General features: G+C 49.3%; 1 protein-coding gene across 1 annotated transcript; it reads left to right on the forward strand.

Annotated features, from left to right (window-relative positions):
* The first annotated feature begins 987 nt into the window (after positions 1–987).
* LOC102431769 (HLA class II histocompatibility antigen, DRB1-4 beta chain-like) lies at positions 988–10,150 on the forward strand. The gene is made up of 6 exons (XM_014450038.2): positions 988–1,116; positions 4,921–5,187; positions 8,245–8,526; positions 9,188–9,298; positions 9,741–9,764; positions 10,041–10,150. The coding sequence occupies exons 1-6, from the start codon at positions 1,017–1,019 to the stop codon at positions 10,052–10,054; spliced, it is 798 nt and encodes a 265-aa protein (XP_014305524.1). The 5' UTR covers positions 988–1,016; the 3' UTR covers positions 10,055–10,150.
* Positions 10,151–15,301: the final 5,151 nt, after the last annotated feature.

Consider the following 15,301-nt stretch of genomic DNA (forward strand, 5'->3'; position numbering starts at 1 on the left):
GGGGACCAGGAGTAAAGAACTGAATGCTTTTCACATGAAATACTAGCTATTCTAACGCAGAGCTGCTGGGCCAAAGGCTGGCTTTGAGTCCTTTCTCAGTCTCCCAGCCCCTTGCGCACTTTGGTTTGGAAAGTTGGGCTGATCACACTGGTGGGGTAAGTGCTGTCCAAAGGCACTTTCCCTCCATCCCACACAGATCGCCTCCTCTAGCCCCTTTCTCCAGTGTGTTCCGGAGGGGCCCTGAGCTCAGTGATAGCACCAGGAGAGAAACCTGAAAAACCTTTCACTCGGGTTAAATTATTGAATAACTTTCATTTTCCTTTAGTGAGTGACATCCCCCCTGTAAAGAGTCACTGATTATGCTCTCCAATCAGCAGCTACAAGCCTGACATGTCATCAGTTACCAGGGGAAGCTGCTCCATGAGGTGTTCACAGAATCACAGCCTTTCCCAGTATTGAAACACCTGAAAGATCACCGTGGCTTTAACTGTGAAAGGCTACGTCATTTCCCCAAATCTGCAGCACTAAGTTATGGTGCAAAAGAACAAAATGGAAGGCCTCCTAACTTGCAATCACCTTCCTCACCCTCAGCTCCCAGCACACTCACTCATCCTTTTGTCTAAAGGGCTCTGTCTGCAGTGAGAGAGATGAATGCTCCCCAAATGCTCCAACTTGTGTGCTCATCACTGACAGCGCAGAGCTGCCTCACAATAGGACCCAATACAGTGTTTCTGACACAACCAGACCAAATCTTTAAAGCACTAAGTTAAAATAGTTTATTAATGCAGGAAATTCTAACTTTTAAAAGAGAACCTTCATACTGAATCTCTGACCAGCAACTGATGATGCTATTCATCTCTGATGCTGATTGGTTCTCAGTACTGAGATGACCCAATCCAGGAACAAAGAAATGAGTTCCCTAGTTGGTATTATTTGGGATGTGGGTGGAGAAGGGTCACAGTCCTCACTGAGTGAGACCCCCCTGCTCCCTGCCCCTGTCCTCTCTGAGCTCCAGCATGGTGTGTCTGCGGCTCCCTGGAGGCTCCTGGGTGGCCGCTCTGAAGGTGATGCTGATGGCACTGAGCCCTCCCCTGGCTCAGGCCAGGGACACTCCAGGTAAGTACACCTTGGGGGTGAGCTGTTGTGGGGGAGGAAGAAAGGGAATTAGCTTTGTCACTGTGTCCAGGCCATGTCCCTTAGAAAATGGTGGCATTTTCTTCAGTGGCCATCTGCCTTTATCATATGGATCCTGATTCTTTCCAGCACAAAAGGGGCTGGTGCTCGCCACTATGAGATGTGCAAGGGGCTCCATGTATCTCAGCTGTTTCTTCTCACCTCGCCTCCAGTAAACCTCCCCAGCCTGTGTCCCCTTCCATGGGGGTCTTGAGAGGATTGAGAAATAATGATCTTAGACTGATTCCCACCCAGTGCTCCATTTATTGTATTGAGTTATCCCCGAAAGGAACATTTCTCTGACGCTTTATGTGGAGTCAAAGGAATTAGAGGGTCTTCTTTTGAGGACCCTGTGTTCTGTCCTCAGCAGAATCTGTGATGCTGGCACCTCTCCCTACTGTGTGAGATGTATCCAGGGGCCTCCCCACCACCTCCTTTCCTTTCTCCATGAGCCCCAATGCTTTTAAGGCCTGTGCCCCTGAAATAGAGGTTCTCTGACAGAAGTGGGGTTAGTGCTCTCTCTTCCTCCTGTGGAAAGCCCCCCGGAGCTGAAGCAGAGATTCTTAGTACTTGGAAGGACCCTACAGAGAGGGGCATATATGGGGTGGTCTTTGATGTCTTAAAGAACTTAAGGCAGTGGTTCTCAACCTTCTGGCCCTTTAAGACAGTTCCTCATGTTGTGGTGACTCCCAACCATAAAATTATTTTCGTTGCTACTTCATAACTGTAATTTTGCTACTGTTATGAATCGTAATGTAAATATCTGATATGCAGGATAGTCTTAGGTGACCCCTGTGAAAGGGTCGTTCGACCGCCAAAGGGGTCACGACCCACAGGTTGAGAACCGCTGAGTCTTAAGGCATCTTCTGAATGCCTGGCCAGGTTAGTGCTCATTACGGATCTATGTTGAACCTTTCTTTACTGCTCTCTGCACCCTGTCCTCTCTGTTCTGCCGCATGGTGTGTCAGTTTCTCCTACATCTTCCCTTCTCTGGCCTGAGCTCAAAGGTAGGGACTCAACTAGTAGAGATAAATTATATGAAATTCTGTGTCTTTAGTTAAAAATAGTCAAATGTTAGCAATTTCATGGGTTCAAATTATATACATTGAGCGGGAGTAGAGAGAGAGTGTGAAGGTTGCTTACAGCCCATGGGGCTAAAAGTCAATAATCCATGGAATCTAATTCACAGAGTTTCAGTAACTTACTCAGAGTCACATAGTTAGTTGTAGAACCAGGTGACATAGTCTGGATCTCAGTATCAAGAAAGTCCCTCTCTTCTACATCAGCATAGTCTTTTCATATTAGGTGCATGTATATCCCCTTATATACAGAGACCAATGTTTCTGTCCTTGTGATCAAAATGATATTTAGTGATAAAGTTAATTAAAGACAATTGCCAAATGGTGATGAAGTTATTATTTGCTCTAGGAAGTTAAGGAGTAGAAAGATCTTATGAGCTTGCATTCCTAGGGGTTATAAGAATTAAAATACCAATGTACTTACTGAGTGCTTATATGATCAGCACCAGAAAGAATCAGTATTTAATTCCACACTTAACAATAGCCTGTGAGAAATACAGTATCATTAAATCTACTTTAGAGATTTTTTTAAAAAGGCCCATGGGTGTTACAATCTGACGCAGTGGGAGAGCTCATGTTCTAATTTAGATTCCTCATTCTAGAGCTTGGGCTTCTACCCCCACTGTGAACAGGGGCTTGGTTGGGTCTGACTTGCTGCTGAGATTTCTGATGTTCCCATGGGCCAGCGTGTGTCTCAGGGTTGGGGGCAGATAGATGCAAGGGCTGCCAGTTCCAATATTTAGGAGAAATTTACATTCATTTTGCATTTACAACTTCAAAAGTTCCATATGGGCTCACACTATGCTGTGAGCACGAGGAACACTAAGAAGTTTAAGTGCACTCCTCCATCTCAGATTCCATCATTGTGTGGGCTTGTGTTGCCAAAGGAAAGAGAGGATGCCCGACTTAAGCTGAATTTCAGAGAAACAACAATTATTTATCTGAAATCCACATGTGCTGGAATTATTAATTTTTTTTGCTTTATCTGGCGGCCTTTCAGTTGGGCCCATGAGCCTGGCCTGATAGTGCTGACCACACAGGCGACAGTGAACAGCAACTCACACATGTTTGTTTTTCAGCTTCTCGTGTGTCAGGAGGGTGCTAGAGAATCTGTGAAAAGTAAGACAGACCTGGTCTGAGCAGAGTGCCCTCCCCTCTGCCATCACTTCTACGTGAAGGTCTCCATCTAAAGCTGGGACCTGCTCCTGTTTGTAATCTGTCTCTGTGAGGGGGTCATCTCAGCTGCTCCCCTTCTGAGGGACCTGCCTGTAGAAATGAGAGTCCACATCTGGCCAAGGCTGGTAACCTGATGCCTCCTGGTATTACTGGGAGCAGGAGGCAGTTAGAAAGTGAATTAGTTGAGACTTTGAATGGGAACCAAATGGCCGTGGCTGTAGCTGCTCCTGTGGACAAGCAGTGGGTCAGTGGCCGGCAGATTATGAAAGAAGACGATGTGGAGGACAAATGATGACTAGGCGATTGGTTAACAAGGCAAAGAAACAGGTAGATCTTGGTCCTGAACAAGTTCATTTTGCTGGAAAATAGTCTGCACTGGAACCAGATTCCTACAGAATATAAATTCCATACAGACCAAGCCTTTCCACAGACACAATATTGGCTAAATTTTTATTGCGATTCCCAGCTGCTGCATCATTAACAGTGGATTTTTCACCCCAGACTTTTCAGATGATTCACCACCCCTTCCCCCTCTTCCCAACCCAGGAATGTCTGGCAATTTCTGGAGCCATGTCTGGCTGTCACAGGGGGGTTTCTCTGACAACTGGTGGGGATGCTGAGTGCAGCCCACTGTGTACACAACACCCACCCCCACCTCACAGAATCATCTGGTCCAAACGTCAATAGTGCTGAGGGTGAGAACACAGCTGGACACCGGCTGTTTCTGAAAATTCTAGACTCACACTTTATACACACGCACCTTCCAATGCAGCTCTTCACGGTTTATTAAGAAAAAAAATTAGACAGTTACATAAATTCACCACTTTCTTGTTGAATCCATTCAATCACTTGAAGTTTAAAACCTTCATTTTTATTTTTACCTTCTGCGATGTTTGTCAAAACGTCATGAGTTCTGGTCATCATGTCTCTCCTAACCTTCCAGGTCTCTCCTTTATGAGTCATGAATCGTGGTGACCCCACAAGTAATTTCAGTAACTTGGACCCTGTGGTCCCTGCTCCAGGCCCCCTTTCCTGCCATCTCCCTCCTGTGTGGATGGCCTGTGGTTGGGTGTGATGGGCACTTTGGTGAATTCTAAGCTGCAGAGCAGAGGGCGATGCCCGGTTTCCTGCCTGGGTCCCGGGCAGCTGGGGCCTGGCACGAGGTCCCCTGCCCAGGGGGTGACAGGAGGAGGCGGGTGTGGGGAAGGGAGAGGCTGGGGGTGAGGAGGGGGGAGGGGTCTAGGAGGAGGCGGTGATGGCACAAGTCCTGGCCCAGCCTGGAGCCCGGAGCCCGCGGGGCAGCCCAGTGGGTGCCCAGAGGCTGAGGGTCCCAGGGGTCTCCCTGCCCTGCGGCCTCCCAGCCCGAGAGGAGGGGCCCCGGGGCGCTGGCAGTGGGGGTGCCGGGTCCTGTGTCCCCACCGCCTGGGCGCCCCGCACTGGCGGCGTCGCCATCTTCTCGCACCAGCGTGACGGGTTCTTCCTGTCCTGGCAGCAAATTTCCTGGAGCAGCTTAAGGCAGAGTGTCATTTCTCCAACGGGACGGAGCGGGTGCTGTACCTGCAGAGATACTTCTACAACGGGCAGGAGTATGTGCGCTTCGACAGCGACGTGGGGGAGTACTGCGCGGTGACCGAGCTGGGGCGGCCCATCGCAGAGCACTTGAACAGCAGGAAGGACTTCATGGAGCAGATGCGGGCCGGGGTGGACAGATGCAGAGAGGCCTACAGGGTGTCTGAGGGATTCCTGGTGCCTCGGCAAAGTGAGCGCAGGGGCGGGGGAGGGGGCGGGGGGTGGGAAGGGTGGAGTGGGGGGGGCTGCACACACAGGGCTGTGAGGAGCACCCCTGAGGGGCCTGAGGGCGGCTGTGGGACCCTGAGGTTCTGTCTTGTGTAGGGCGATTCTGGGGGTGCCCAGTCCTGTCCAGTCGGGGGAGGGTTTGGGGTGCAGCTGAGGGGGAGGGGAGAGGTGGGAGGAGGGAGTCGGTCTGTCTTGGCCAACCCCCCCCTGACTCTGAACCCTGGAATAGGGGTGCTGGGTGCACAAGCCTGTCCCTGGGCGGAGGGTCAGGCTGGGTGTGAGGGGCGGGGCCTCGGAGGCACCTCTGGCCTCTCTGAGCTCCTTTAGGTCTCAGGGTCTTGTTCCCCCCTCAGTGCCCCTGTGTTTACAGAGGGGGTGATGGTGAGCCAGGGTCTAATTGTAATTGTGTTACTTAACACACTGATGTTACATCTATACAGTCCTAACAGTATTTAAGTAATTACATGTTAACTGTTTAGAGTTCTGACAATTTATTTTGCATTCTGTTTTGTTAAATCTTTTTCAATATTGCCAAATACTCACTTGAAAATTTGTTTTTTACTTTAAATTTATCCTTCTTTGATTTCTAAGGTTCTTGAACATTTTCCACGTACGTGTAGGCTAATGGCTGTTCCTGCTCTAGGAATGGCCTATTGTCTGTCATCCCTGGGGTCCGGGCCTTTTTCTCAGTGATTTTCCGGGTTCTCTAGGCAGCAGGATGGACACTTTGCTAACATGGATTCAGCATTTTCTCCAGCTCCTGGTTTGTGTTTTCATTCTGTTTTATTACTTTCCTCTAGAGGCCCGGAGCACGAAATTCATGCACTGGGGGGTGGGGTTCCCTCAGCCCAGCCTGCCCCTCAGTCCAGGAGCCCTCAGTGGATGTCCTACTGATGGCCACAGTCTGGCAGCAGAGGCTCGGAACAGGCATCGTGTGTGTGTGTGTGTGTGTGTGTGTGTGTGTGTATGTGTCTGCTGGGGCCTCCCCCAGCCACGCCACATAGGCTTGGAGCAGTTGCCGTGTGTGTATGTGTGTGTATGTGTGTGTCCCCTCTGGGGGTCTGCCCCCAGCAATATTGGAGGCTCAGAGTAGGCTGTGTGTGTGTGTGTGTGTGTGTGTCTCTCTCTGCTGGGGGCCTGCTCCAAACCACACAGTGGAAGCTTGGAGCAGGCGCCCCTCTCTGTTGATCTCTCAGGATCCTGGCCTCCACTGTGTGTTGTACTCTCCTTTGAGCTGTGGCCAACATGGGGTGCTGCCTGCTGGATCACCAGGGCACCTGGGGTCACGCTCTGCTGGATGCTTCCTGTGGGTGGCACTTTCCTGCTATCTAATCGCCAGGGTGTCCTGGATGGGGGCGGGGCTTAGGCAGTGCTGGTATGAGAAGGCACACAGGGTCCAGCTGGGGGCGAAGCTTAGTTGGCACATTGGGGTCCCGGCTGGGGGCGGAGGTTAGGCAGCGCAATTGTGCTGCCTAAATCCCTCCGCCCAGGGCTTCACACAGGGCCCAGATGGCGGCTAGGGCTGTCCCGCCCTGCCTGTAGTATGCAAATTAGCCTCCATCTTTGTTGGTGGCTAATTTGCATATCTCGCAGATTAGCCAATGGGAGGTGTAGAGAAGGTAGGGTCAATTACCATCTTTGTCTATTATTAGATAGGATGTTAAGAATTTCAACATCTTTAAGATAATGAAGTGCAGCCCTAACCAGTTTGGCTCAGTGGATAGAGCGTTGGCAAATGGACTATGGACTGAAAGGTCCCAGGTTCAATTCTGGTAAAGGGCATGTACCTTGGTTGCGGCACAACCCCAGGAGCGGGTGTGCAAGAGGCAGCTGATCGATGTTTCTCTCTCATTGATGTTTCTAACTCTCTATTCCTCTCCCTTCCTCTCTGTAAAAAATCAATAAAATATATTTTTAAAAAGCATAATGAAATGCACTCAGAAATTGCAAGCAATGATTTACCATCAATCTTAAATCTACCCTTTTTGGTAGAAAATGTTTCCCCCAAGTTCCTCCTCCTCCTCTGCCACCTCCTTTTCCTCCTCCTCTACTTTATCTCCTCCTCTTCCTCCTCCTCCTCCTCCTCCTCCTCCTCCTCCTCCTCCTCCTCCTCCTCCTCCTCTTCCTCATCAAAATCTGTATTAATGGGCCTGGTCTTAGGCTGGAAGCAAACATATGAATGAGTCCCACGCCTGCCTTGAGCTCAAATGTCAACTTGAAAAGAGAGACAATTATAAAACGATAGGAATCCCAATAAAAATACGGCTTCTTTTGAGAAGGAGCGGGTTGCTCAGTGAGTGTCACTGTAAGTGTTATAATGATGCTGCCCTGCTCCTACCTCTCCCTCAGGACTCAGCCCCCGGAGCTAGGGAATCCCCAGGCTTTCCTGCTTCCAGGGGAATCATCTCTGTGTTCTCAGGTGTGATCACAATCCCAGGACTTCACACCCTGAGTCCCCATCTCCCCAAGCTGTTCCCCAGTTTCTCCCTCTGCTTTCCTTATATTCTCTCTCCATATGTGATAAACAGCTGACATGCAGTGACGGCTGCGTTCCAGCCCCTGTTTTACATATTTTAGGCCCATTGGTCCTCATATGTCCTTAAGCGGTGAGTTAGTATTATCACCCGCTTTGCAGGTGAGGAGCTGAGCAGAAAGGATCTCCCAGGATCACCCAGTAAGAGGCACAGCCTGGATGTGACCCAGGCAGCCCTGCCCCAGAAATCACACTGGAACTCACACACTCTGTGTCTCGCAAAGATTTGTAAACTCTTCAATTCAAAAATGAGTAACTGTTTCAAGACATGAATAATCCCCCAAATTTCCTCCATGTCTCTCAAATCCAGTGGCCTGTGATGTAGGCAGAGATTCAAGGCCAATGTCACTACCTACTGCTGGGCCACAGGGTGATTGAGGGGGACCTGCCAGGGCCTGGAGCCTGGGACTGGAGACGAGGCCAAAAGTGAGCCACCAAGGGGCCTCCCTGTCTTGCTCACGTCTCCCTCCGCCTTCTCTGTCCCAGCTAAGCCCACAGTGACCGTGTATCCTGCAAAGACCCAGCACCTGCAGCACCACAACCTCCTGGTCTGCTCCATGAACGGCTTCTATCCGGGCCCCATTGAGGTCCACTGGCTGCGCAACGGCCAGGAAGAGGAGGCCGGGGTGGTGTCCACGGGCCTGATCCGGAACGGGGACTGGACCTTCCAGATCCTGGTGATGCTGGAAACAGTTCCTCGGAGCGGGGAGGTCTACACCTGCCAAGTGCGGCACCCCAGCAGCACCAGCCCTGTCACCGTGGAATGGAGTGAGACGCCCTCTGACCTCACACGCCTCCCCCCCCCACAGGGGCCTTTGCTTGTCCCTGAGGGTCAGGGTCCCCTCTCCCCACACCCCGTTTTCCTTTGCTCTGTCTCTCCTTCAGCACAGGACACAGGGTAACCCTGTGATTGCTTCTGTGAACACCCATAGCCCTGGGAGGCCGCCATGCCTGCCCTGCTTTGAATTTCCCACACTCTCCCCGTCATGGTGCCCCTTGGCCCTGGGCACCATCCCCTGTGGGCTGGGCGGGTGCTTCTGCCTGCGCTGAGCTGCCCACTGTGATCTGGGAAGAGGCGTGTCCTCCACAGTGTGGGGACCTTCCTGCCGCGGGAGAGCCCCGTCTGCTCTGCTGTCTGCGGCTCTGTCACCCGGGCCAAGTCCTGGAGGTCACCAGCCCTGGGCTCCGCAGCCTCAGAGGCCAAAGCAGTGGCCTTGGGTCGGGTGTGAGGGGACCTGAGGCCAGTGCCTGGGCCCTGTACCTGCTCAGTGTGACCTCCGTCATTTCCCGCAGATGGCTATTGTTCTGCTTCTTCTAGGGCAACACCCCTCCCAAACCCCCTTTCCCACCCCTCAAGCTCTCAATCCCAGGGTCTCCAGTACAGAAGTTGGTTTGGCTAAAACCCACTGAAAGCAGCTTCTTCTCTAAGGGGCCCAGTCTGGATCCACACAGAGCAAGGTGTTGAGTGGAGCCGGGGGTTTCCTGCTGGGGCTGCTCTTCCTCGGGACGGGGCTGCTCACCTACTTCAGGGCTCAGAATGGTAAGGAGCCTGCTGGCAGCCTTGGCCCCAATTCGGTGGGGACAACTGGGGCTTTGCTGGGTGAGCTCTGGGTATGGCAACTCCATAGAAGCCTCTCTTTCCCTGTCGGTCTCACGTTCCCTGGAAATGCAGAAATAACCAGCTCCCGGTTCTCAGGGTGGAGACATGAGGAGTCGTGGCTGTGGGGTTAGAGAGGGGTTAACACTCACGGGGATTTGGGTGCAGATCCTGGGGTACATGGAGGAGCAGGCCCTGTGGTCACTAAATACACTGGACTGTGACGGCTTCAGGGCCACTGTTCTCAGCTTCTGCTCTCGTCCCTGTTCTGGTGTCAGCGGGTGGGGGTGCTGCTACAGAAGCTCAGGTGGCCTGGGCGGGGACCCTGTGTTTGGGGACACACTTACCTTCCTATCTTTAAGTGGCATCTTCCTTCTCTTCCCAGGACACTCTGGACTTCAGCCCACAGGTAACGCTCTTTAATCCTCTCTTAGGGATGCATTCGGTTTCCCTAGAACAGAAGGTGCAGGGGACGAGCCAGGGGACAGACAGCGGGGAGCCTGGGTGTGGCTCTGGCTGCTTACACTGCAGGGTCTCCTCCTGCCTGGTGAGAGGCAGCTCTAAAGCAGCTGTGGCTCCTGTGGCCTCAGAGCTTTTCTTCTCACTTGGGAGCCACAGCAGGAGGCCTGGGAAGGCAGCGCCCCTGCTGGCTGGGCCTGGGAACAGCACTGTCCTCTGTCTGCAGGACTCCTGAGCTGAGGTGGCCATGGTGACACGGGCAGGAGAGAACCTTCTGTCTGGCCCCTTTGCAGCCTGAAGAGGTTTCCTGCTGGGCTCTCACTGGACAAGGAGAGCCGCCTCGGGCTCCTGCTGGGTTCTGGCTCCTGACCCCCAGCAGCTCCTCCCTGCTGGTTCCTCCCGCCGTGGACCTGGAGGCCCCAGTGTTGACTGTAGAACCTTAGCTCCATCCCTCCCTGTCCCTGTGTGTTTAACCCTCGCTGTCTGCTGAGCACCTTAGCTCACCTCTGTCCACATTTTTTTGTAAAAATGTTCCTCAATTAAATATGGAGTGAAATCATCTGCCTCACAGGCTTCAAGGGCAGGAAGTAGGAAGAAAAGCTTTCCTTGTTCCCGTCCTGCTTTTTATGAGTTTTCCCTCCTGTGTTTCCTTTCTCACCTGGTTCCTGAGCCAGGAGAGAGCCTGCCATGGACTTGAACATGGTGGTCTCCTACGTCGGTGTTTCTCAAAGACAAGCAAACAGGTTCCTATCCCCTGAGATACAGAGGGGACAGCAAGTGTAAGAAACGCAGGCTGGCCCCGCTGATGTGGTCAGTGGTCGAGTGTCAACCTATGAACCAGGAGGTCACCATTCAATTCCGGGTCAGGGCGCATGCCTGGGATTCTGGCTCAATCCCCAGTGGAGGGTGTGCAGATGGCATCTGATCAATGATTCTCTCTCATCATTGATGTTTATAAAGTGTGTCCCAAAATTCACTCAAGATTTTTAATTTTAAGCCAGGGTACTTTTTGCCTGAATTTTGGGACACTGTTTATCTCTCTGTCCCACTCCCTTCCTCTCTGAAATCAATACAAAATATTTCTTTTTTATAAAAAAAAGAAAAGCAGGACACTTGTAAGGATATGTCTTCACTGTTTCTATAATCATGTTCGTTTCACTCTTTGGCTCTAATTTTTTAAAAGAAGGTACCTAAACCCGGTGCCTCTTGAAGTCCCCTTTATGTGACTAATGGTGGCTTCCACACTGCAGTCTTTTTGTGTCTCAGATAAATGCCTGCTGTGCTGACTCTGCCTTGAGATGCACCTTCCCCTTGAGCAGGACCCGGAGGCCATCAGGACAGAGCTGCCACTCTAGTGGGAAAGGTGCGCTTCTGAGGCCTCCAGCTTGTGTGGCAAACTCACTGTCTGTCACAGGAAACCCTGTGTGGACCTTATCTGAGCATCAACCAGGGTCCCTGCTGGGAACCCAGGTGAGCGTGTGGCTCCCTGATGTGCCACCAGCGTGCAATCCTCTGCCCTGGAGGGAATGTGAGAGACGCCTGTGGGGTGGCCTCCCAATGCGTGTGAGCACGGAGCAGCAGAGTTTTATGCAGCGTTTTGTTTAATAAGACAGAGGAGAGAAAGGACATATAGATAAACCTGTTCATTTCATCTGCCTATTTATTTTCTACCTACCAGTCATCTATCTATAGAAACAAGGAATGGATTTTTTAAGTGGTTGTCTGCAGGGCAAAATGAGGGAATAGGTTGAAGGAATCTGTACTTTTCTGAATATACATCTTACTTAATAGTTTTAACTTGAGGAACATTCAAATATTTTATATAATAATTTAATTCAAAAGTTTTAAAAAGCATTACATAAAAACAAACTAACAACAAACTATAGCAATAGAAACAAACTGACAAGAAGTAGATGATGGGAAACAGCTAAAACAGTAATTCCTTCAGGGGTTCCCAGTCCAAGACGACAGTGAAGGAAAGGCCTGAGCTCACTTCTCCCCATTGCATGTTAAATTTCCACCTGCAGACAGAGCATCTCCCCCTGGAGAGGAAAGGAGGGCTGACTGACAACTTCTGCTCGACCAACAAGAGAGAAACCCCATAGACCCACGAGGGAGAGACAGAGACATGGCACCGTGGACACCCACCCCAGCACTGACCTGCAGTGGGCAGGGATCCCTGAGGGTGTATGTGCAGACTCGCCCACTGTGGGTAAAGTGAAAAACAGTGGCTGAAAGGGCACCTAGACTATAAGGGGGGAAATCCATTTACTAACTGAGAACATTTGCAAGTGGGAGGGGAACTGCAGGAACCAACTGTGGTGTCAGGGGCATTGTACAGAGCCAGTCATTCATTGACACTCTCCCTCCCCTTAGGTCTCATGGGAAGGACATAATTCAGGTGCTTCAGCCTCCCAAACTTGGTGGTCAGGGTGCAAACAAGGCACAGGCCCCAGGCCCCAGGCCCTACCAGCTCTGTGGCTTGTCCCCAGGACTTGCACTCCCACTCCAACTCCAGCTCAGGGCCCCTTACTCTCAGGGCTCCTCATGGCCCACTCCCACTGCAGCTTCAGCTCAGGGCCCCTTACCCCCAGGGCTCCCCGTGGCCCATTCCCACTCCAGCTCTGGCTTGCCTGCTAAAGACACCTGGCTCACACAGTCTACAGAGGAGAGGCTCCTAAACAAGTCTCTACTTCAAGATTGGGAGAGGTCGCTGTTTCACCTAATTCATAGAAACAAACACAGAGAGACAGCCACACGAGGAGACAGAGAAATGTACTCCAAAGAAAGGATCAGGAAACATAAACAAACAAATGAGAACTACTAGTAAATGAATAAGACATAAGCAATTTACCCGATAAAGAGTCAAAAGTAAACACTAGTTCTAAGTATGCACAATGAACTCAGGAGAAGAACAGATGAATTCAGTGAGAACTTCAACAAAAACATAGAAAAATATGTAAAACAACCAATCAGAACTGAGGAATATGATAATTGAAAAGAAAATAAAAATACTCCAGAGGGAACAACAGCAGATTAGTTGAGGCAGGAGAATGAGTCAGCAAGCTGAAAGACAAGGTAGTGAAAGTCAATAAGAACAGCAAAAAGAAAAAAAATTATTATTATCACAAATGAGGTTAGTTTAAGGGACCTGTGGGGCAACATCAAGTGTGTCAACATTTAAATGATTGGATTCCCAGGAGAAGAGAGAGAGAAAGGGATGTAAAATCTATTTAAAGGGATAATGACTGAAAACTTCCCCAACCTGGTGAGGAAAACAGACATCCAAATTCAGAAAACACAGAGACTTCTGAACAACATGAACCCAAAGAGGCCCATATCAAGACACATCATATTTAAAATGCCAAAAGTTAAAGGATCTTAATGGCAGCAAGAGAAAAACAGTTAGCTATGTACATGGGATCCTTCATAAGATCATCAGCTGATTTTTCAGCAGATACGGTAATAGCACAAAATATTCAAAGTGATGAAAGGCAGAAACCTACAACCAAGTACATCCTATCCAGAAAAGTTAGCATCAGAATTAAAGTAGTGATAAAGAGTTTCCAAGACGAGCAAATGATGAAAGAGTTATCACCACTAAACAACCATTAAAAGAAAAGTTAAGGAACCTTCTTTAAATGGAAAATGCCAAAACTAAAAACAAGAAAATATTGGAAAGAAAAATTTTGCACTGATGAAGGCAAACAGTTGTAAGTGTAGCAGATCAACCAATTATAAAGCTAGAACAGCCATGGGCAAACTACGGCCCGCGGGCCGGACCGGCCCGTTTGAAATGAATAAAACTAAAAAAAAAAAAAAAAGACCGTACCCTTTTATGTAATGATGTTTACTTTGAATTTATATTAGTTCACACAAACACTCCATTCATGCTTTTGTTCCGGCCCTCCGGTCAAGTTTAAGAACCCATTGTGGCCCTCGAGTCAAAAAGTTTGCCCACCCCTGAGCTAGAAGGAAGATTAACATAAAAAAGTGGTAAAAGCATGTGCAACACAATAATACATTAAGGGATACACACATAAGAGAAGATGTAAAATATGATGTCAAATACATAAACATGATGGTTAGTAAAAAATGTAGTTTTAGAATGCATTTGAGCTTAACAACAATCAACTTAAAAAACATTGCTATAAATATAGCTTGTTATATATGAATCTTATGGCAACCCAAAACCAAATCTATAATACATTCAGTTAAAAATGAAGAAAAAGAACCCAAACAATACACTAAGAAGTCATCAATGTACAAGAAAAGAGGGCAATAGCTATAGCTGGTTTTGCTCAGTGGATAGAGCATTGGACTGAAGGGTCCCAGGTTTCATACCAGTCAATGGTGACCACAGTTGCAGGCTCCTCCCTGGCCCAGACCCAGTTTTGGCTTGTGCAGGAGGCAACCCAATCAATATGGTTCTCTCACATCGATATTTCTCTCTGTCTTTCCCTCTCTCTTCCACTCTCTCTGAAAATCAATGGGAAAATATCCTTGAGTGAAGATTTTAAAAAACAAAAGAGAGCAAGAGAAGAAGAAAGTAACAAAAAAGAACTACAAAAGCAACCAGAAAACAATTTAAAAAATGGCAATAAGTACATACCTATCAATAATTACTTTAAGTGTAAATGAACTAAATATTACAATCAAAAGACAGGGTGACTGGATGGATTCAAAAACAAGACCTGTGCATATGCTGCCTATAAGAGTCTCATTCAGTTTGAAAGACACAAACAGACAAAAAGTGAAGAGATAGAAAAAGGTATTTCATGCAAATGAAAATGAAAGCTGCAGTAGCGATAGTTATGTCAAACAAAATAGACTTTAAAACAAAAACTATAATAAGAGACAAAAAGGGCATTACATAATGATAAATGGATCAATCTAACAAAAGAACAAAACATTTGTGGGGAGAAACCAAGATGGCGTCATAGGTAAACACCGGAGATTGCTGCCTCGCACAACCACTTCAAAAATACAACTAAAAGATGGAACAGACATCATCCAGAACCACAGGAAGGCTGGCTGAGTGGAAATTCTACAACTAGAAGGAAAGAGAAAAGCATACCGAGACTCAGAGGAGGTGCGGTGCGGAAGTAAAATACAAAGGTGCGGAGGTGCATGTGGAGAGGGCTGGCGGCTGAGGACACGATTGTCTTTTTCAATCGGGAGGGAGTTTCAGGCTCTGAGCTCCAGTTCCAGGCCAGTCTCTGGGGACCCAGACTCATACGGGAGAAACGGGACTGTCTGGCATCGGTCGGAACTGGAGGGCAGCTTTCTCTCCGAGGCACTCGAAGCGATTGCCAGGACCTCTGAAGGCAGGACTGAGAGCAGCCATACTGCTAGCTCCGCCCGCCGTGTTGACCCCCTGGGACCCCGCCCTGCCCAAGCCCTGCAGGGAGGCTTTTGCATATGAAAGGCCCGGCCCTTTGTAATCTGAAAATTACTAAAACTAAAGCTCCCCCAAGGCCCCAGGGC

The sequence above is a fragment of the Myotis lucifugus genome, unplaced genomic scaffold (genome assembly GCF_000147115.1).
Source record: "Myotis lucifugus unplaced genomic scaffold, Myoluc2.0 scaffold_1671, whole genome shotgun sequence".
Taxonomy (NCBI): domain Eukaryota; kingdom Metazoa; phylum Chordata; class Mammalia; order Chiroptera; family Vespertilionidae; genus Myotis; species Myotis lucifugus.

Excerpts from the sequence above, each read along its gene's own strand:
- LOC102431769 (XM_014450038.2), top strand. The coding sequence starts at position 1,017 with ATGGTGTGTCTGCGGCTCCCTGGAGGCTCCTGGGTGGCCGCTCTGAAG. Across the intron at positions 1,117-4,920 it reads TCAGGCCAGGGACACTCCAG|CAAATTTCCTGGAGCAGCTT; the intron begins GTAAGTACACCT and ends CTGTCCTGGCAG. Across the intron at positions 8,527-9,187 it reads CCCTGTCACCGTGGAATGGA|GGGCCCAGTCTGGATCCACA; the intron begins GTGAGACGCCCT and ends TTCTTCTCTAAG.